Raw genomic sequence first — 22,928 nt, forward strand, 5'->3', positions numbered from 1 at the left:
ATATTGTAACTATTGCAATTATTGTATTGATTAATAAAAGCTATTTAGTAAATATATAAATTTTATACAATATACACAATTATTCATTTTAATTCTATTTGCATCTATATTTTCATCTTTATGATCTTATTAAAAATACAAAAACTTTTATTCTTATCATACACAGTAAAAAGTATAATTTATATTGTATTAAATATTTAATATATCTATAAACGTATGTATAATATCTTTATTAATTATATATATGTATAATATGTGTGTGTGTAATTATGTATATCTATACATATAAATTAAAGAGATCATTATTTTTAATCAGGAAGTATTTAAAATAAATACTTCAATATTTTTGTAATGAAGAAGATAAAGAAAGATGTAAAATATTGAGGGCATACTGAATATTAAAAAAGAAGATACTAGTATCATACAATATTATCAATAACAGCAAAAGAATTTGAAGGCACAAAATCTAATCTGTTCATTGAAAATAAAAAATATTTTTATAAAATGCACCTTTTTTTGTTAAATCTAATTTAAATCTTAACATGACATTATTTTTTGCATTGAAATGTATATAAATTAATAATCAAATATTTATTTACAATTTATTACACAATGCGTTTCTCTCCATTTTCATCTTTTCTTCTTGCTTGAAATGAATATACATTGAGGAGATTCACGTCTGTTTAGTAATAGTCTTTTTATAATCATGCTCTTTTATGCAATATCTGTTTTTATTTTGGTTTAGTTTCCTGATCATTGACATATCTTATATAAATTTCTCGTTCGTCACTGCCGCCTGGAGGAATTTCAGCTTCGTTTAAATACGAGACTCCTATTGCGAGCACAGAACCATCATGACTGAAACTAAGTGCAGCTACACCGGCGTTATAACGATGGAATTGGCACAGACGTTTCTTGTTAAAACCGTCCCAGATGTTCACATAACCATCCGAACCGCCAGTGGCAAATGTATTATATGCAGAGTGAAAACTAATGGCGTTGACTGGATAAATGTGCTCAACATTATTTTCTTTTATTCTATGACACTTGAATGCGTATTTCTTCTTCTGAGCTTCCGGCATTGTATCAAGATATTCCACAGCAACTCGACCCTCTATGCTACTTAATACATATCCCTAAATGGAACATTAAATATGAAAAAAGGTAAAAAGCTTAATATAAGTAGTTATATCGAAAAGTGTAAGAATTAAATAAAATGCAGAATATTTGTAAAAGAGAAATACGTACCTGCTCATTAGGAAAACCTTTGATGCAGCGCGTTTGATATTTTAGACTGCTTTCTCGTCTTTGAAACATGCCCGCCATATTTCTCAAATCCCAAATACAAACTTTTCGTTTCGCTGTTCCCACAACAAATTTGTCGCCACATACAGACAAAGCGAGAACAACTTCCGGTTGCAAATAACTACCGACGCAAGTGGGTGTTCGTGGATCCCATAGTTTCACCGCAGCATCCCAACCACCAGTCAGTATGGCATTTACAGCCGCGCAATATTCTATTTTTCTGATTGGCTTGTCATGTGTACCCATTATTGATTCTATAATTATTTTCATTACATGTATGCAATTCTAAGGAATAATGGGTAGAACTTTATGTTAAAACTGTTGCCTAGTAACCGAAAACTCTAAACTTGAATCTAGCCAAATCACCATGTATATAATTCCGATTAAGAGGTTTGTGTGATGAAATTATATCTACTTGCTATAAAGTACATTGGGCTTTATTGCTGGATATATAAAACTATCATCGAAAATTATCATTATGGGATTCTAACATTATGTATAAATAGCAAAATTAAAAAAAGAGAATGTATTAATACCTGTATTACTATTTATGTCATACATCTTTAAAGTATTTCCTAATCCACCACTATATGCATGGACAGCATCCTGCAAGCAATCTTATGATAAAAAAAAATTACCATTGTGAGAAATCCTTTTTATACCTGAAATGCAACATCCAATACTGGTAAATCATGATTATATTTCAATCTCATTGTATTTGCGTGGATATCGTATAATCGCACTGTACTGTCCCATGATGATACTAATAAAAATTGTGTAGAGTTTGGTCCAAATTCCACTGCAGAAATTGCATCAGTTGGTGGTGATTTTATCTTAAATTCAGTCCTGGATTCCATTCTATTAGAAGCACATTTGTATCTGATGAGTATTTACAATTAAATACTGTATTGAGTTTTAATTAATTTTGCATTTAGTTATTTTTTTTAAATTAGTGCTAATTATAAGACAAATAAAAAAAAGGAATTTTATTATAAGTAGTTAATAATAATATAAATATTTTCAAGAATTTTGACTCATTTAGATCATTTTTATCAGACTTGAATTTCATTATTTTTTATGTAAAAACTCTAAACATCAAGATTATATTTTACACAATTTTGATTATATTTAACAAAAATACACAATTAAAAAATTAATTAAATTACATTTAATAGAAATAAACACTGAACACTCGTCATATATGCATATATTTTACAGCGAATGGAAATTCAGTAAAGAAACACACAAGGAAATTTTTAATCTTTTGCTAAATCTTTCGCTAAAAATTTGATGCTTCATAAATATAACCAACAATTTCGACAAGTGACGGGTCAGTCGAAATTTTTGTTACTTACTTGATGTAAAACAGGAGCGGTATAGACGAAAAAGGAAGTTTTCAATTGTATATGTAATACAAGTTTATCCACTCTATTTAAATATATATATATATATATGTATACTTATTAATATATAATTTAAAAAAATGGAGAGAAAAAAGTTTACGCCACAAAATCACCGTAGGAATTTCTATCGCGCTCTTCTCCCTCGCTTCTGTTCAAACATCGCATTAATCGCATTCCTCTTCCGTTGACCAGTCGCGTGACCAACTGCGTGAAGTTACTAGTTTATCGAACGTACCGATTGGCTATCCGATAGAGAATTTCCAAAATTTTTGTAACAATAGCAGCCAATCACTGAGCAATCCACTGAGCATTCAATGAGCGATGCTACACTTGTAAATGCACCCAATGATATTATTTACACACATGGAAATTCCATGAGTTATATATTCAACGTTTCGATTTGTTATCAGATATTATCATTGTAAACTTGAAAGATTAGAACAACGATTCATTTAACAAAACGGGATCCGGGAATTTTTGAGAAACCTCTATATTACAACGTGGTGGAACCCTGTGTTATTGCTTACTGCGTTGCATCAGTGAACTCGACAGAGAAGAAAACGTTTCGATAAAATGGCGGATAAATCACGTCGTGTGGCGCAAACAGAGGATTTATCAAACGTCGAGTTTGAAACCAGCGAAGATGTCGAAGTTATTCCTACCTTCGATAATATGGGTCTCCGCGATGAATTGTTACGCGGGATCTATGCATATGGTGTGGCATTCTTTGCTCGTTATATCAATCTCTAACCTCAAATTCTCCTTGTGATTTATTTTCTTTTTAGATCAGTTTTAATTTTAAGATTATAAAGATAAATTATTGTATTTGTATATGCATGATTAACGATTATACGTATTCCGTTTTATAAAAACGGTGACTATGGCAATTTTCCATTCTAATCATTAGCAATTTCAATGTATATGTATTGCAGAAGTTTACATGTCTCTCTTTTTCTAATTTTATTATTTTAATATTAACAAATTTATAACGACATTCAGGCAGTAAAGCATAGTTTGTGACATTGTTCCAAAATACGCAAAGAGCAATAGTTTTTATTTTTATATAGGTTTCGAAAAACCATCTGCTATTCAGCAACGATCCATTAAACCTATTATGAAGGGCAGAGATGTGATAGCGCAAGCACAATCTGGTACAGGAAAGACCGCTACTTTCTCTATTGCCATATTGCAATCATTGGACACACAAGTACGGGAAACTCAAGTTCTTGTTTTGTCGCCAACTCGGGAACTTGCAACTCAGATTCAGAAAGTCATCCTTGCGTTAGGAGACTTTATGAATGTTCAATGTCATGCTTGTATCGGTGGCACAAATCTTGGGGAAGATATCAGAAAGCTCGATTATGGTCAACATGTTGTATCTGGCACACCTGGTAGAGTATTTGGTAAGTATTGTTTTATTTTTATTTTTAAGAATACATGATAGGTTTTAACAGAATTATAAGATTTGTATTAAATCTTTGTGAATTTTTAATAGATATGATCAAGAGACGTGTACTTAGAACTAGAGCTATCAAAATGTTAGTGTTGGATGAATCCGACGAAATGTTGAACAAAGGTTTCAAAGAACAAATTTACGATGTATATCGATATCTACCACCAGCGACACAAGTGGTTTTAGTTTCAGCCACTTTGCCACATGAAATTCTTGAAATGACCAGTAAATTTATGACAGATCCTATTCGTATTCTTGTCAAACGGTAAATAATCTTTATTTTACATTGTTAAGTATGAATGTATTTTAACACTTTTTGCATTTTTAGTGATGAATTGACATTGGAAGGAATTAAACAATTCTTTGTCGCTGTAGAACGAGAAGAATGGAAATTTGATACACTTTGCGATTTGTATGACACATTAACAATAACACAAGCAGTTATCTTCTGTAACACAAAGCGTAAAGTAGATTGGTTGACTGAAAAGATGCGAGAAGCTAACTTTACTGTGTGCTCTATGCATGGAGACATGCCTCAAAAGGAACGAGATAACATAATGAAAGAATTTCGATCTGGTCAAAGGTAAGATTATAATTTTTAAAAATATACCATTTTAAGATTTTTTATATTTATATAAATAATTATACGATATAAATAATTATAAGATATAAATAATTATTTTTCTTTTTTTGTTTTACAGTCGCGTGTTAATTACAACAGATGTCTGGGCGAGAGGTATCGACGTTCAGCAAGTGTCACTCGTAATTAATTACGATTTACCTAATAATCGTGAATTATACATTCATAGAATAGGTCGATCGGGCCGTTTCGGTCGTAAAGGTGTCTCGATAAACTTTGTAAAAACTGATGATATAAGGATTCTTCGAGATATCGAGCAGTATTACTCTACACAAATAGACGAAATGCCGATGAACGTTGCTGACCTGATATAAAAGATTTAAGATTATATATGAAAATATGTTTAACTACTTCAATAAAACAACAATTTTTTTTAACTTTATGAATGTCATTTAGCTACACACTTTTCACATACATTATCAGATGATTTATTCAAAAAACGAAATTTCTGATTTTATTTAAAAATATGATATGGCAACAAGAAAACTACAAGTTGAGAACTCTTTAATGAATATCATATGATCTTTAAATTATTTTTAGTTTATACTATTTATACTATTTTTATAAGAATAATATAAATATAATGTTAATCATGGTAGCTGAGTTGCTTAATGAATAGAGCAGGTATGTAATAATTAGAAAAAAGATTTGAGTTTTATAGTATGTGAAGTGAAATTTATCATATCTCATTGTGATAAAGACGAGACTTGTTGATCTTGAATTCGATCCTGATCATTTAATTTATATAGATTTCTAATTAAGAGAATTTAATCACTTATTATACAATGGACTCGAGTCTAAATGTTGCAATTGAGTAAAATTGCTGTTCAACTAATAATAAGTAAAAAAAATTCTATCTCTTCACTATAAATGATAAAATTATACAAATGTAGATACAGAATTGTGAAAAATGATAATTAGTGGTTCTTATTAATAAAGTATTTTACGGCTTTAATAAGACTAAATGATTTTATTTTCTATATAAATATTAATTTTGATAAAAAGACGAATGATATCGGAATGTTAGAGTATGTTCTATAGCTACATACAAATAATCAATAAAATTGCTGCAGCTTCACTGTTCAGATGGCAGCGCGATAGAGCTTAGTAACACGCGTTGAAACTTGAAATTGAAATAAAAGAAAAATAGGTAAAAAAATATTTTGATAATGTGTGTGACTCTAATGATACCAATAAATACGGTTCATCATGTTAATAATGTAGGAAAGATGTATTTAGGATATAATGAGTTAGCAACAAAAGCAAAAAAAATTATTTATTTTTGTGATTATAATACTGGGAACGTGTTATAAACATTATGTAGCTTTAAACATATATATTAATTGTGAAATTCTAGTCAAAAATAATATTATCAATGTGAGTAACATGAATTGATCGTTATAGTACAATGTTTATGTTTACAATTTTAATTCATTTTTTGATTGTTATATATTTTAGTAGCTATTATAATTAATTAATAACTAATAAATTAAAAAGAGAAAGATAGAAAAACTCTGAAGGAAATGGAGCAACAAAATGATTGCTCAATTCAAAGGGGACAACCACTGCGTCGCTATACAAATGACTACAAGCCAGACGGACATTCATCTACTTGTATGTACTTATATAAATTTTTCTAAATTTATAAGTGAGAGAATTATTATTTTTCAATACTTACATTTCTTTCCTTTTCTTCGCAGTGAATAAAACAATGACAAATCAACCACAATATTCAAATACAGGAAGACCTACAATACGCATAGCTGTTTATCTAATGACAGGAGTATTTCTGACGATGGAAGTTGAACAAAATGTGACGGCACAGCAGATATTTACAATAGTTCAATCAGAGGCAGAACTGGGTTTATTAAGATTTTCTTTAGTAACCACTACACCAGTTTTTGCACTATGGATGTGTTCTTCGCAGATGGAAGTTCAATTACGTCCAACACATAAGCCTGTAGAATTGGCTGCAAAGTGGAATTATCTCGTAAACAAGTATAGCTCTCATGTAGAAGATTCCGATGACGAGGAACCTTTGCTATACTTTCGTAGAAATATATTTCTGTCCAGAGCAGAGGAGGAACAAATCAAAGATACTAAAGTGCTTGAATTACTCTATGCAGAAGCTAGACACAATGTTCTACAAGGTGAGTGACATTAAATAAAATATATCTAGAAGGTTTATTCTATAAAGAAATTTAAATTATACAGTTTCCATTAAAATTATAGTTCTCTCTTTATATATAAGACATGAATTTAACTTTTATTTAGGACGATATGCATGTGATGGTCCCGCGCGTTATGCTACTTTAGGAGCGTTACAGGCTCGGATCGAACTTGGACCCTATAACGCGCAAACCCATACGTTGGCGTTTTTCCGAAGACATCGCGGTCGATTTCTCCCGCATCACCACGCTTCTCCCAGTCTCCTATTAGGATTGGGACTCGGATTGGGATTAGTGGGCGGCAAGGGAGCACCCGAGGCGCATCTTCTGGAACAGTACAAGCGAATACCAAATCATAATGGTAGCGCTAATGCGAATCCCAAAAAGTTAATCAAGAAATACCTTGAGTTCTGTTGGAACTTACCGTGTTACGGTGCGGCCTTCTTTCAAGGGCAAATCGAGCGACCTGTTAGAGGTCTCGCGTCATGGATTACCAATCGCGATATGCAGGTCCTTGTTGCGATTAATACGTCGGGTGTATATATAGTCGACGACATGCAGTGCGTAAGTATATCAATATATCAAACTGAATATTTATAAAATATACATGATATATAGAATAACATGTTGAAATGTATTTATGCAGAGCTTGCTATTAGGGCTAAAATATTCGGAACTGAGTTGGGAGATGGCAAAACCCTCGGACGAAAATAATCCGGATTGCTTGCCTTGCTTGTTTCTGCAATTTCCGGTGCGAGAAAACGGAGCGCGAGTCTACAAAATTCTGCAAGTATTTTCAAAACAGGTACAAATCACACATTTGAGAATATTTAATAGTTATTTTTACAAAATGAAACTATAGAGATTTATGCTTTAGGCGCTAATGATGGATACTCTCATTTCTGGCTTCGCCGAGGACTACCGTCGTCAATTTATCAACAGCGACGGTAGCAATGATCAGTTGGATCATCCGCTAATTTCCCTCACTGGAAACTTCACAAATAAACTTAGTAAATTCACGCTAGCCACTTTTGATGATGAAGGTAATGAAACGCAAAATTGAAAGCTATCTCGTATTCAAGTTGTTTTACATTTATTTTTCAAAATTATTTCAGGTCGGTGCATTGGTCAAATGGGCTCGTGGTCCTTTCAATAAATATATTGTACATTTTGTGATGTCAGTATGTATCCTCCTTGATGAAAATAAGTATGATTTTTGCAACATGTGAAAAATTTTTTATTCAAGTTAATATTCTTTATATGTGTACTTACATAATCGTTTTTCCGTATAATTTCCCAATATTTTTCTTTTTTTTTTTTTAATTTTTCCGAAGTACTTGGAGGTACGGATTTTGCTGCAAACGATCCGTCAATACCCTATATCTCTGCGGCACTTGATTTCTATGCCAATTCAGATATGTGTCAAGCACGTGCAAATTGAAAGTTATCTCATTTATCTTGGCTAGCATCTGCTCCTCCTCCGCTTTCGATAAATCAACAGACTGCATACATATAAATATTAATCGGGATAATTGTACACGATACTAATCGAAAATATACTCTAAGAGTTTCGTACCTGTGTTAGCAAAATTTGCATCTTTTCCAGTTCCAAAGCGCGCTTTTCGATAGTACGTAGAAGATAATTTGCTTTGTCGATAGACCACTGCTTAAAGTCATTTAAGCAGTCATCGCGCAACATATACGCTTCTGCCTTACTGATGTAGGCCGGGTTGCCTATTTGCGCCAAATATGGTCCCAATGGATCGAGCTCTTGCGCGATATCATCACTCTTTATCGCATCCTGAAGGCAAGCAGCGTCGTAAAGTTCTTTTAATTAATAAAAAGAATAATTAAATAATTGATGTGGGTGAATACCACTTCTGATTCAGCCAATGCCGCTTCGGCTATTCGATTTTTGTCGAATAATGAAATCACGAGCCGCGGATTTGAATTTTCATCGATCCTTCTCTTTAGAAATCCCATGATTTCGGTTTCAGCATCCCTGATACCGACTATGCAACGATCTTCATCTTTCAAATGCTTATCGAGATCATAAAAGAGATCGAGATTTTTTTCCGGCGGTGCAGTCGGATCCGGCTGTAAGATACATAAATATATCGTCATTTTTTTCATAAACATTTTTTTGTGAAGAAAATTACATTGTATCCATAGGTCATTGCAGGATCAAACACCAAACGATCTCCTCTATCTGCCATTGATGGTTTTATGAATGTACGAGTGGCTCTGAAACTCCGATCTTTATCATAATGAAATTTAATGCGAATTTCGTTCTCGATCATTGCGAATTCGCGAATGGCTATGTCCTGGTAAGCTGGGATTTCTTTGTTCCTATGATATTTTTCAATGATTTTCTGCAGATGAAAAGAGTTAATTATTTTTTACTCATCGCGTAATAAATTTAAGATTTTCTAAAATCAATATTACTGAAATATGTCGAAAATGTATACCATCCTTCAGAATATTTTTGTCTACCGAAAATTCAATGTGCCTGTTAAAGTAATATAAAATATTACATATTTATCATTACATTTATATGTGTAAAATTTTACAATACAAAAAAAATTAAAAGTAAAGTTAATAAGAGACTTGATTTTTTTTTACATTATATACGCGTGTCTTGACATTTATCTAAAGAGAACTAATGTAACAAAGATGAAAATATGTAATAGCTGCAGAAATAACGGGGTTTGTACCTATAATAAAGAAAATCTTCACGATTTGTGTAATATTGAGTCAAATAAAGTTGGTCCATCTCGATGCGCGATAATCCATCAAATTGCGCATTATCGTAAAAGTCTATCGCTCTTTCGTTGTCTATTGAGGCAATAGCAGATGCAAGATAGCGATTCACTGTTGATATTTCTTAGCATTAACAAAAATCAATACGAAATTCGCATATAGTAACGAGAATTTTACTCGAAATTATTTCACCTTTACAATGATCCGATCGACCTTTCTCAAAGAAATCCGTGACAGTATCCGTATCGAAATCTTTTCTTGATTCCGTAAGGCAGTCGCTCCTCTTCAAATACTTCTCATAACATTGAACAGGAGTGTTATATTCGTAATCTTTATAAACAGTTACTCGTTGTATCAAACCATCCATTTGAAAATACGGCGCGTATAACTCCACCTTGGCCTTCTTGTAAAATATCGTTTTATTGCCTTGCGGATATCGTCTCTCAAAATCTAAGAGAGCAATACATATAATGACATTAATATTTTATTAATTATTAAATTATTAATGTTATTTAGGTATTTTATTGTGCAATATTTTAATAACGTTTTAAATTCTAAAGATTAATCAAAATGTCAAAAATAAATATACTCATATATCGATATAATAAATACACACATATATATATGATACACACACACACACACACACACACACACACACACACACACACACATATTATACTAATGTGTGACATATGTATGTCGAATCGAATCCTAAAAAAAAGACATTTGTATACCTAAGCTATGAATTTGGATTTCATTCACATATGAAGCTGGCATATCCAAATGTTTATCATGCATCACGTCTCTTTCGATCTCATTCATCTCTTCGTGCGTAACAGACGGTTCACCAGGTAGTAAATGCTCCCAGAATTCAACTTTGCTCAAATCCCAATTAATTTCCGCGCAGCCCTTTTCACGCGGTTGCATATTCACCCAATAATTCTGATCGTTCCAAATACTTTCGACCCCCAGATACAACAAGTTGGTGTCTTCATCGGCCGGATTGTATGACATTCCGGAGGCAGGTTCGATAAAAATCGGTTCGGTGATTTCTTCACTTCTCGGGCCTTTATCTTCCGGCAGAATCACCACCCACGCGTGTATCCTGTGACCGAAATATTTATCTGGCTGTGGACGCTCAAACTCCTAAAATGATATAATCGAGCAAACAATTATGATATATATATATATATATATCAACATATAATAAAAAATCCGAGATAAGAAATTTCAAATTTCAATACTTATAATAAAATATTAAAAAATATAATTTTTATCCTTAAATTTTAATTACGCATTGCGTGTCAAATAAGGCGGCATATTTATTAAGTAACACATTCAATAATTATTATTAATTAAGAATAGAATTCATGTTATTGTCGCATACAACAAATTGATTAAATAAAATATGCACATTTGCATACAGCGATCATCCTCCGTTGTTCTTCTTCCTGTCGTTGTAATTCGGCATCTATCTTTTTTCTCTCCCGTTCTTCCAGCTCTAAGAGAAATTGGCTTCTAAAATCCGGTGGTGCCTTTAATTGATACTTGACAATTTTAGGCATGTCGGCCGGTGGTGGTGTGCGTTCTTCTTCCGGCAAATACGGACAATTTCTTCTGGTCATGTCGCAGATAGCTTGCTCGCGTGATGCATATCCGCTCACCACAAATGCATTGTAACTTTGTCCCAATAATAAGCTTACCAAAAGCGTCGCGCATTCAAAACTATTGCCGTTTTGAAAATGCAATACCCATGTTGGAGAACATAAACGTTCCGGCTGAAAAAGAAATTTTGTAATCTTTGTAATTTTTATGAAAATTTTACGTAATAATAAATGTATAATTTTACAATATATAATAATAAGTTATTTAAATGTAGATGTCAATATGTAATAATTCTGATTATAAATTATATTAGAACATAATTTCTTGGATTTTTTAAATTTCTAAAATTTATTTGCTTTTTTATTAATGTATTGAAACGTCAATTATTTCACAACGTTGAATATTTATATCGAATTATTTGATAGTGATAACGTGATAGCATCAATTGTAATCTATATATATTGTGAATCTATACTATTTATCATAATCTATATATTGAAGTTTATATTATTAAGTAAATAATATGTATCACCTTTCATGTCATGTATGACTCTCGTGAGCTAACGTCCTCTCATGTCAAAAATTTACAATTTTTGCGATGAAAACACTAACTATGCAGTTACCAACAGTTTATTCTGACTGGTAAGTTACCAACGGAATATCGATATCAACCTTACAAAAATTTGTACAGCTTGACAAATCTCTCCGCGCGTTTACTCCCTCAACGATCATTAACCAAAAGCAAAAACAAGGAAAATAATAGCTCAGAGGATATAACAACAAAGGTATGTTATTGTGTCGCAGAGCATATATGTGTACATATTTACAAAATATATCGATATTATTCTAATGTAAATTGTGTCAAAACTTGATAATTATATATATCATGATACATATACATATATTTTGCGATATTGTGCAACTGTTGCGTCGTATATAAAGAGATCGTTTCATCGACGGTGGGTAATCGCTGCGGTGTATCTATGTGTCTCATATTACTCCACAACGGAGAAGTAATAATAATAATAATACCAAAGAGTAAATACGTGAACACATTCAGTAATCGTGGACGGGAGCGGTAGGGGCTGTGAAACGGAGCGAGACAGAATGTATACAAGCAAACGCGCGTGGGGAAGCACGTGGCGTGCGTATCGTTCTCTCGGTCCATGACCTACGCCACTGTATTATAATTTACGAGTAGAATTTATTGCACCGCGTACAACACACACAAACGCCGCACAACTCTCGCTCTCTCTTCGTACTTGGTGAGTGATAGAGGAAAAGTGGAGGGGAAAAACGAGAGAAACAGACGAGGAGGAAAAATATATCGCAAACGCGTAACAACGCGCGTGTCCCAGTGATCGCGTTTAAACACTTTCCTCATTTTCCGCCCGCTCTCTTAACCTAACCTAACTACTCTTTCTTTCCATCCATCGTAATATTCTCTCTCTCTCTCTCTCTCTTTCTCGTTCTTTCTCTGGCACTTTAACTTTTTATCTCTTCGACAAATTGCCGAGGAACAAAATATCACGGGAGAATCTCCGTCAAATGGAGACGTCGAACGCGGATGCTTTTCACGTCGTCTTTCGCTTCCCGCGGATCTCTCGCAGCGTCTTGCGACGTTATGTAGGATATTTTTTTTTTCTTTTTATTTTGTAGGCACGTAGTGGAGAGATGCTTGGATGACAACGACGAGGGTAGCTAGGTAGGTAGGTAGGTAGGTAGGTAGGGTATAGAGATGGTCAGTGGGTGGCGGCGACGGTAACGGCGGTATCCCTCGACCCTTTCGCCCACTTCCGCCCCCTCTGACCACCCGACCCAACCCATACCGAAGCAACCTACCTACCTCCTCCCCTTCGTCCCCCTTCGCGCTTCCCTCATCGCCGACGTTGCCCTCGGCCGTCTCTCTCCGTGCCGCGCCACGCCTCGCCTCGCCTCGCCTCGCCGCGCCGCGCCGCGCCGCGCCGTCATTCCGTCCTTCCCCCTCTGTTCCCTCCCTCCCCAAACCCTTCTCATCTCCCCGTCCGTCGCTCCGGCCGCGCCGCGCCGCGCCGCGCTACCACGGCCCCGCGCGTCACCCTCATTCCGCGCGACCCCTTCGACCGGCATCCACGTGGGACGCAAGACGAGGGTGTGAGGTAGCAGACAACGCGGAGATACCACCGCGCCGCGGCAGCTGGCTCAGTGTTTCTCAACCACGAACTTAATGCGAGACCGCGCTCGCGCTTTCGTTCGCGCTCATTATCGCAGTAGCGTAGAGCAGTAATTTACAATTCTACGCACTTTTAGGTTGGACGCACGCTCTCGCTTAAGAATGAATATGTATGTATTATATGATATTTATTATATGGTATGAATATATATGTGAAATATAATCATCGCGAGCGCAGCTTGCGATGATAAATAGAGTTCGCGATGTGGATTTTAACATAGCCACACTACTTGCATGGAAATTATGTTTTTCGAGATGTAATTGGAGATTTTTTGCTTTTATTTTTTTTTCTCTCCTGCTCCCTTTTCCGCTTAGTTATCGTCGTTTTAACGTCTACGCCGAGTCAATTCGGAATTTCACATCGCCCTCGTATTTTTACCCCGATTATCCATAATGTCGCGTCCTCCGGCGCACGTATGCGTATACATTTCGCGAATATGTATATTAATTATATCGCTTTCTCAAGGATCTCCTCGTCGACGCGTTGACCCATTTCGCTTCGCGTTGGTGAGATTTTTTAACGTTCGACTAACAGGCGAGGGAGAGACGTGAAGTTGCGCGCGCGAGACGGAAAATGGCGCGCAGTAACGAAGGCGCGAGATTGTTAAACGCGGCGAAATCGGCGTATTTTAAAGCGGATAGATTCGAACGAAAACTCCGACGCGCGCTCGTCGAAGCGAAAGATGGACGCGCGCGATCCGTCGTCTAAATATATCGCGGCTCTTCATCGACGTATCTCGTCGCCGAGGGTCGCGCGCACGCTCGCGATTCGTTCGCGAAACAGAGAGAGAGAGAGAGAGAGAGAGAGAGAAGAGAGACAAAGAGAGAGAGAGAGAGAGAATTTCCTCGCGCGGATCTCCGATTTTATACACGGTACAACGTCGTTACACAGCGTCGCGTTCACAGAGAGAACGAGCGAAGCGGGCGATGATCAAAGTAGGACGCTCGAAAGCACGGATCGAAGCGCTGATTAGTCGAGGCTCCGAGCGAGGTTCTGCGAGATAGCGCTTTTCGGAGCGCCTCGATGTCGTGCCGCCGTTGCCGCGCGGCGTATCGAGGACGTTATCCGTGGACCCTATCGTCGCTGTGTGTGTGTGTCGTCGCGCATATATATGTGTTTCGCGTGCGCGCGAGCTCACGGGTACGTACACACACACACACACACGCCCCGTGTACGTGTATATGCCTGTGGTGCGAGCGCGCGAGGGAAGATGGAACGACGACCGAGGGAGAAACGCGGTCGGGTGACGAAGGGAGGAGAGATTCGCGAGAGCGCGAGAGAGAGAGAGAGAGAGAGAATGTACGGAAGAGAGAATGGGACGGAACGAGGGCCTAAATCAGGGGCGATCGCGCTGAGCGACGTCGCTATCTCTGAATATGCGAACCACTATTTGGCGTTCGCGGCGCGCACGTACCTAGTACCCCGTATTACTAGATACTAGATAGTACCTAGCCTCTGCCCGCGTAGCCTATGTACATGTACCACTACCTCTCTCGTCCCCGTGGAGAGAGGCGCGTGTAAGTACGCGAGGTGGAAAACGCCTTGCACACGTGCACACGTATATATATATATATATATATATATATATATATATATATATATATTATCTATGTAACGCGCGTGTATATGTGTATATACGTATGCTTACACCTACGCGGTTACGTGGCCCTGCGAACCGTACACACGAGAGCCAACGGTGAGAGCATCGAATACCGCCATCCCTTTGCTCTCTTCATATGTATATGTATGTGTGTGGGTGTGTGGAAAACTGCGGAATAAAGTCGAACTCTCGCGATCGAAAGACGACGACGACGACGACGACGACGACGATAGTCGGAGATCCCGTCATCGTCGTCGTCGTCGTCGAGACGCGCGGTTTTATCGCGCGGCATCATTACGTGCGCGCCGTACCAACTCGAGAGGACGTACTATACGAAGGGAAACGTTCGTTAAAGGCGAATATCGAAAAATGAGGTCCGCCGCTTCGTCGAAGATGCGCGAGCGAGCGAGCTTGTCGTAGCGCTCGAGATTATTTGGTTTTGCGTTCGTTTTCCCTGGCATTATCCTCTACGATTTTTCTTTTTCTGTTTTTTTTTTTTTTTTTAAGATTCGTACTTTTAAAAATGAGCTAAACGAACGCTCGTTAAGGTGGAATATATTGAAGAGCGCACACACACTCTCTTTGAGCATCATTAAATTGTTTATGTCTTTGAATGCTGCCACATTCATATATTTCCGATATTTTCAAAATATATATTTCAGAAAATATATATTGAAAAAAAGACGAGAATTTTTATTGAAAAAATTGAGCTATTTCGAAATGAAATATGCCCGGCGCGATCACGATATATAAAGAAACATCGCGAAACTCTCTCTTTCTCTTTCTCGTTCGGATGGCGTAAAACTGATTTCCGTATTTTCACGATAATCACGCCGGCGAACGATCAACGAGCGATTCTGCATCGTTTAATCGAGATTTCTACCTAATTTGAGTCTCGTAAACGTCTTCTGCTATTATTGCGCTATCGACGACAATGAGGATGATGACGACAATGACGACGACGAGAGGCATTAAAACGCGTCTATTTTTACGCGTCGCGCTCGCGACAAAGCGGAGCGCTGTTTCGCGGCGGCCGCGGCGCGCGAACGTCGACGCGCGGTGACGTCAGTATTTACGCGCGATGACGCGCCGCAACGAGCGCACGACGGAGGGAGGAGAGCGTGGGCCGAGGGATAGGGGTTGGGAGGGGGTGTCGTGTCGACAGAAATGTTATATTCAACGGTATTTAACGCGGCCGGCGCGTCGCCGCCGTTTAAACGTTACCATGCATGTCATAATTGCTCTCCGTATGCCTTTCCGCTCCCGCTCCCTCCCCCTCCCTATCCTTCCTCCTCTCATCATCCAACATCGCCGCAGTCGCTGTCGCCGCGGACAGCCGCGTGTGGGCGGCTGCCCGACGAGTTTGAAACTTTGTCGTGCAACTGAACGGATTATAGCTCGTTGATTGCGCGCAGAATGAGCGAGAGAGAAGAGAGAGCTCTGGCGAAACTTTATAAACATTACAACCGCGCGCGCGCGCTCGAGAACTTTCGGCGATGAAGGTGCGAGGAAGTTGCGCCGAGTTGTTGAGAAGAACGCCGGAAAGATCGATCCATCGATCGAAGGATCGACTTCGTTTCTTTTCCCGCCTTTTCCTCTCTATCGATTTATATTGAAATAAAATTATTAAATGCTGGTATGCAGGAGACTTTTGGAGACTGATGATTGCATAACGCTTTCTTCTTATTTCTACTCGTAAAACATACTGGCGAAGTTTGATGGTTTAACTTTAAAACATTCTATACATATAATATTTACGAAATATATATACGCGAGTGTACGTATAACAATTCCCAAAGTGCTCGCAGTGCCTCGGAATTGCCGGATATCCACTTCCGGCGCGCTCGAGCAACCTTTTCGGCAGTTCACCCTTCGCGCTCTCTCTCCCTCTCTGTGCGAACATAAATTGACTTATTAACGATTTAATATCCGCCGCCTCGAGAAGAAAAGCTGCCGTGTCACGGGATCGAAGGGACCTCGCCGAATATCCGTCGCCGAGGGATGGAACAGCGGCAGCCGCCGATCGTTACCGTATACCGTATGTGTAACGTGAGGTACACGCGACGCGCGATCACCGAGGCTCTTCTCTCTCTCTCTCTCTCTCTCTCTCTCTCTCTCTCTATATATATATATACTCTCTAACGAGCGGTACACGTGTTCTGACGTCTGCGCTATAAAATACATACGGGCGCGCGCATACGTACGTGTCTATCACTATTGCGCGAGACACGCGAGCGAGTGAGCGCGAATGCAAAGCCGGCCGGCGTGCGCGGTAGAAGCTCTAGAGCCGGTTTTCAATGAGCGAGCCGGCCGGAAGAAGAGAGAGAAACGGCGTAATACGGAGAGAAAGAGAACGCGGAAAGGATTGGGGGTGAGGGAGAGCGGGAGGGCCAGAGCGCTCGCATCAGAGGCAGAGAGAAAGAGAGGAGAGGGAGAGAGGGAGGGAGGGAGGAATATAAACCCTTATCGAAATCGTGATTCACCCCACATTCTCCGGAGACCCCCTAACCTATTAACATCCATATCACAATAACAGATACACGTGTACGCCGTATTGTATTCCCATACCGTCGTGTCCTCGTCGTCTCGCTCTCCTTGCCCGTTCTCGCATCGCTCGTATTCGTAATTGCTCGCGGCGTATCGCGAAAAAAAGGAAGCTGAGAGCGACAGAGAGAGAGAGAGAGAGAAAGAGAAGGAGTAAAAAGAGGAGTGGTAAAATGGCCATTATGTGTCGCGGGATTTCGGGATTAAAATGAAATTTCGATCGCGCTTTCGTCGAGCTGCGAGGTTGCCGAATTCTCTCTCTCTCTCTCTCTCTCTCTCTTTTTCGTTCATTGTGATCATACGTAATTTTCGTATATGCGAAGGTTTTCTCCTCTCTCTCTCTCTCTCTCTCTCTCTCTCTCTCTCTCCAATTAATTGCGAATTAATTTATAATTATTACGTTTTATTCGGTTTATCGTTAGCGCGATATCAGTTTATTTGCTCACGATCTGATTTGGCATTAAAATTCAACATGGGAAACATAAAGGGAATTGCTGTATTGAGACTTTCGTAGATTTCATATACAATTTTATCGAATATCGAAAAGATGCGTTGACTGCCATTTTTCTTTGTTGCAGAAATTGTGGACGTATTCAAAGTGTAGTGTATCATTTTGTTGAGACGCTGACAAGAACGCATCTCAGCAGAAGTTTCGACCAAGCCCTTAAGCTAACCGATCTTCTCTAGCTAACCGAATTATCTAAAAAATACGACCCGTGAATAGGATTGACAAGAATGGCGAACAAAAGGAAGGGTGAGTCAAAATGAAAAATTCTTATGCCCTTTATATGTATTTCGTGAATTTGTCACACACCTATTTAGAAAATAGAACAAAGTAATACAAGAAAGAGCGGTACAATATTATTGTTGGCGTTCCATAATTATCGTCATAAAAGACCTGTTCGTGCCTTATCTATGATCTTGCCGATTTTGTAATGGCTTCTTAGAATCCTTAATGATCATCGATGAAGTCGTAAAGTCTCGAAAATTTTTTCGTTTACCAAATGTCTCCTTGCACTAAATTGTAATTTCTTATTTTGTTATATATTCTTCAGCGTATTATAGTAATATATATATAAAATATATATAAATAAAAAATAAAATATATATAAATAAAAAATAAAATATATATAAAAATATAAAGTTTCGCACATCAAATCGACGGATAGGAGGAAAAAGTTTGATCAAGCATTAATCGCATTCGTTTAGCGATATTTCCTTATTTCTCGTTATTTCTCGTACATCTGATTTTAGTTGCTTTTCAGCGAGAATTTTGATGCTAAAAATTCAAAGCTGAATATCGAATTTTGATCCATTTCACAAAAATCTACGATTTAAATATATAAATTATATATAAATTATATATTTATTATATTATTATATAATTTATATGGAAAATTATTCTCTCTTTCACATACATACACATATATACATTCTTTTTTTTTATCAAATCTCAAGTCCGATATTATCGTGAATAATTTCTGCAAATACACTAGTTATCCCCTTTAATTCGCTCTCTGTTGATACTACATGTAATTTCGCAAATGCGCTCGGTTGTATATTTAAATGAGACATGTACATCAATGAGACATATTAATACAGATAATAATAATAAACTGATAAGCCATGATAATAATCAATCGATAAACTTTGACATCATAATGTAAAGCGTTAAAGGTTTGAATCGACTGTTGATTTTACACTCTCTCATTTCTCATCTCAAACGAAACTGTCCGTATGAAAACCGAGCAATTCGACAGATTGGTATCTTTAGCGTTACAAGTTAAAGATTCGAGTTAAAGCGCGATAGGATCGAGGCATTCGTATCGTTGCGATCGCGATGGAAAAGGCGGGAAGGAGGACGAGGGGGGAGGATTGGAAACGCGCTCGCCCCGTTTACTCAAGCGGAGAAATGGAAGCTGGTTTTCGGACAGACACCCAGTGCATCGAGATAGATAGGTAGATAGACGTCCGGATAGATGCATGCCACGGCAGGCAGGCAGCCGCCGTGTGCAAGGGATGCCAAGGGGGTGTGGAGAGCGCGAAGAGAGGGTGGATCGTGGCGAGATCCAAAGTGGAGAAGGAGAAGGAGGGCGGGAGAGGGTGGAAGTGGGCGAGAGCGCGAACGCGCGCGAACGAGTGGCGCGGGGATACGCGGAGAGGGTGATGGGATGACGTGAAGAGGGCGAGCGGGTGGATGGGCGAGCGGGCGACGCGGGTTCTCTCGCTGATTACGTCGCAGGATGGTCAGGAGAGAGAAACCCCGGAGAGGATGCTATGCTACGCCGTCGGATGGTCGGACGGACGGTCGGTCGGTCGGTCGGTGATGTGGAGAGCGCGCGGAGGAGGCTGGCTCTCTCGTCGTTGCTGGATAGAGGCGAATATATCCGCAATGTCCTACCGCCGCCAACTCTACGCTCTCTCGACGCGCTCTATCTCCCTCGTCGTCGTCGTCGTCGTCGTTCCGAGTCCTCCAATCCACCTCACCCACCCTCCGACCATCCGCGGTCTCTGGCCTTCCTTCGCGATCTCGCTCTCGCCGTCTTTGTCGTCCTCGCGTCGGTGATTCGCGTGTATCTATCCTCTTTCCTCCGATGAGGGAGCTTCCAGGCTGGCGAGGCCCTAAGCTAAACTAAGCCACGTCAGGATAGGATAGCGCCGGGAGGATAGGATGGGATAGGATGCTCTGTCGGATAGTAATGCCCATCTACTTCCTCGCGCACACAACAAGCAGCGGAGTCGGCGACGAGGAGAATGACGACGACGACGACGACGACGGCAACGGCGACGACCCCTCGTGCACAAGCATCCACTTTCCTCTCCCTTCTAATACTCTATCTTCCTTTCTCTTAGCTTCGGCCGTGTCTCGCGATTCTCCGCCCTTTCTCGCTCGAGCGTCCCTCGCGCGCCATCGCGCGTTCTCCCGCTTCTTCCACCCTCTCGCTCGATCCGCTCGCTCTGCACGATCTGCCTGCCTTTCTCCGTCAGCAACACCACCCACGGACCCCCCGGCGGGTTAGTTAGGGGTAGTATATTGACGGCCGGCGTCGCGAGGACGCCTATACTTAGCGTGCCGGCGAACCGACGCATTTCCAGCAAGGTGTCCCTCCACCTCCTCCTCTTACTCCTTCTCTTCTTCCTCCTCTTCCTCCTCTAGTCTTCTTCGTCCAGCCACCCTCGGGTCACCCTTCACGACCACCTTCTCCGGCCACCCTATTCTACCACTCTCCGCCTCATACCCTTCACGTCTTCCGTCACACGGCCGTGGCGGTTTCTCCCTCATCGTTCGCGATCCCTCGCGTCTTCGTCCATCTTCCATCCCTCGAACATCAACATCTACTCCATTCCAAAGCTTCTTCCATCTCGATCGAGAAAGCGGCCTCGTCGTCTCCTCTTGCGCGAGAACCGAGCGGCGACCCGATCCAAAATTACGCCAGCAGCGCGATACGAAGGGATGAGGGGCGGGAAGAGGAGACGAGTTTCTTACGACGTCGAACCATGTTGCGACGTTGGGCATCGAAATCGATGCCTCCGGGCACCGGGAGAGCTTCGTGACGCACCTGATACGCGAGAACACGGGACGAGAGAGAGAGAGAGAGAGAGAGAGAGAGAGAGAAGAACGCGAGGAGTTGATTAGGGAGCGATCGAGCGAAATTATGTATACGTCGAAGATGATGGCGACGGTGCACGCGATGGACTCGAGGAAGAAGAAGGCCGAGGGTGATGTTTCTTCGTCGAGAGCGCCGATTCGGCGAGATCGCGGATATATACCGGGCGGTCGATCCGATCTCGATGCTCGCGAGTCCGGCCTATAAGAGACGAAATTATCGTACGGTCGTGAATTATATCGACGATATCGATATAATTTCGACGTGAATTTTCGATCTCGTGGCGGAGATACGATTAAAATTGATATCACTATAACTACCGTTCCCGTACCCCATTAGCATAAGCGAGATAAATATCTGTTGCGATTTCTCTCGGACGTCACGGAAGTGCAAGCTGCCGCCGAATTAATAACATCTTAAACGAGGAGTTAACTCGTTGCAAATTGTTTCCGTTAAGATAATTTGCAAATTAATCTTTAGTCGCTTTAGTTTAGCGTTATTTCTCCTTTTGTTGCACGTGTAATTTTGGTTTCCCGTAATTTTCCTCACTCCCGCGTGGCGCGATATTTTCATCAAATTTTGTCGATTACATTAACAATGGCTAGCATATAATAAAAGAGGTATTTTTCGAACGAGAAGGAATAATTGAAGTACATTGTTTTCGAGTGGCATTCGATTAAAGCCTACCTTCTTTGAGGACTTGAGACGGCAAACGTAGATTTTATCGTCGCAATCTTTGTGTTTCGCATTCTCTCTCTCTCGTCGGTGTGTATATTTCTTATTCTCATTGAAACGATTAGTGGCCAAATGTAATAAACAGCAGTTAAGGTATACTCTTAAGCGGAAATTATCCGGTTAACATCTCGTAACTAAGTTTCACAAGTTTGCACAAATACATAATAATCCGCGGGAGAACTCGGAGGGTTTAAAGCGGTAGCGCGATTGTAATTGCTAATCTCGCGAATCGCAAAAAGAACGCGATATGAAATTAACATCCATAAATATTCGCTTAACTACTCAAGAGAGACGTAAAGAGACATTATTACAACTTCTTCTCTGTATACATTTCGGTGGAATAAGAACGTAATTATATTCTTAACGCGTAATACACTTATCGATACGTAATAGAGATAATATTATATTATTATCATTTGCATGATACTATTTTCTCTCTTTATTATTATTATTATTATTATCGCTCATGCAATAATTTAAAAATTAAGAAAACATTTTTGTCAAACATAAAATTTGAGGGCCGATGAAACGATAATCGATTGAAATAATGGATTGACTAATACACGCGTTAAGTAAAGTATCGAATCAATTTCGTTCCATTCGATGTATCATCGATCATCAATTCGCGTACAACGGACTTTGAGAGAACCTGAAGGATTCCCACTGAAAGGGTTCACGAGGCCGCCACGTGGGTAGTTGAGCCCGGGGTTTCACGGAGAATATAACGTCATCGGAGTCTGTCTCTCCCTCTCCCCCCCCCTCCTCCCCCTCTCTCTTTTTCCGTCTCTTTCTTTCTCTTGTTAAAGGCGTAGTCGTGGCAAGAGCCGCGTGACGTCACGGCAAACGCCGTTCCGCCCTGTGTATGCCACACGTAATCGTGTCGCACGTATT

At 39.3% G+C, this 22,928-nt stretch overlaps 4 protein-coding genes across 7 annotated transcripts; 2 read left to right on the forward strand and 2 right to left on the reverse strand.

The window, feature by feature from the left end:
* Nucleotides 1-572: 572 nt before the first annotated feature.
* Nucleotides 573-2,859, reverse strand: LOC126857416 (mitotic checkpoint protein BUB3). The gene is made up of 5 exons (XM_050606816.1): nt 2,661-2,859; nt 1,968-2,163; nt 1,842-1,911; nt 1,249-1,559; nt 573-1,136 (listed from the first exon to the last, which is right to left on the reverse strand). Exons 2-5 carry the CDS (start codon nt 2,160-2,162, stop codon nt 732-734), a joined length of 981 nt encoding a protein of 326 aa, XP_050462773.1. The 5' UTR covers nt 2,163; nt 2,661-2,859; the 3' UTR covers nt 573-731.
* Nucleotides 2,860-3,075: 216 nt separating this feature from the next.
* Nucleotides 3,076-5,178, forward strand: LOC126857245 (eukaryotic initiation factor 4A-III). Its single transcript, XM_050606475.1, has 5 exons — nt 3,076-3,423; nt 3,776-4,111; nt 4,204-4,426; nt 4,490-4,744; nt 4,863-5,178. The coding sequence occupies exons 1-5, from the start codon at nt 3,282-3,284 to the stop codon at nt 5,113-5,115; spliced, it is 1,209 nt and encodes a 402-aa protein (XP_050462432.1). The 5' UTR covers nt 3,076-3,281; the 3' UTR covers nt 5,116-5,178.
* A 148-nt stretch (nt 5,179-5,326) lies between these two features.
* On the forward strand, nt 5,327-8,202 carry LOC126857242 (FERM domain-containing protein 8). Of its 4 annotated transcripts, none has more exons than XM_050606466.1 (7): nt 5,327-6,178; nt 6,260-6,415; nt 6,502-6,951; nt 7,076-7,533; nt 7,616-7,774; nt 7,847-8,012; nt 8,085-8,202. In XM_050606466.1, the coding sequence occupies exons 2-7, from the start codon at nt 6,325-6,327 to the stop codon at nt 8,123-8,125; spliced, it is 1,365 nt and encodes a 454-aa protein (XP_050462423.1). In that variant the 5' UTR covers nt 5,327-6,178; nt 6,260-6,324; the 3' UTR covers nt 8,126-8,202. The 4 variants fall into 4 exon arrangements, with proteins under 4 accessions (XP_050462423.1, XP_050462424.1, XP_050462425.1 ...); XM_050606467.1 differs by having other exon boundaries at nt 6,263-6,415; XM_050606468.1 differs by having other exon boundaries at nt 6,299-6,415.
* LOC126857479 (dynein regulatory complex subunit 7-like) lies at nt 8,041-12,069 on the reverse strand. Its single transcript, XM_050606942.1, has 11 exons — nt 12,055-12,069; nt 11,157-11,510; nt 10,467-10,878; nt 9,922-10,179; nt 9,684-9,840; nt 9,415-9,478; nt 9,129-9,341; nt 8,848-9,066; nt 8,546-8,770; nt 8,242-8,471; nt 8,041-8,162 (listed from the first exon to the last, which is right to left on the reverse strand). The coding sequence occupies exons 1-10, from the start codon at nt 12,067-12,069 to the stop codon at nt 8,289-8,291; spliced, it is 2,100 nt and encodes a 699-aa protein (XP_050462899.1). The 3' UTR covers nt 8,041-8,162; nt 8,242-8,288.
* Nucleotides 12,070-22,928: the final 10,859 nt, after the last annotated feature.

This window comes from Cataglyphis hispanica, chromosome 21, assembly GCF_021464435.1.
Source record: "Cataglyphis hispanica isolate Lineage 1 chromosome 21, ULB_Chis1_1.0, whole genome shotgun sequence".
Taxonomy (NCBI): Eukaryota; Metazoa; Arthropoda; class Insecta; order Hymenoptera; family Formicidae; genus Cataglyphis; species Cataglyphis hispanica.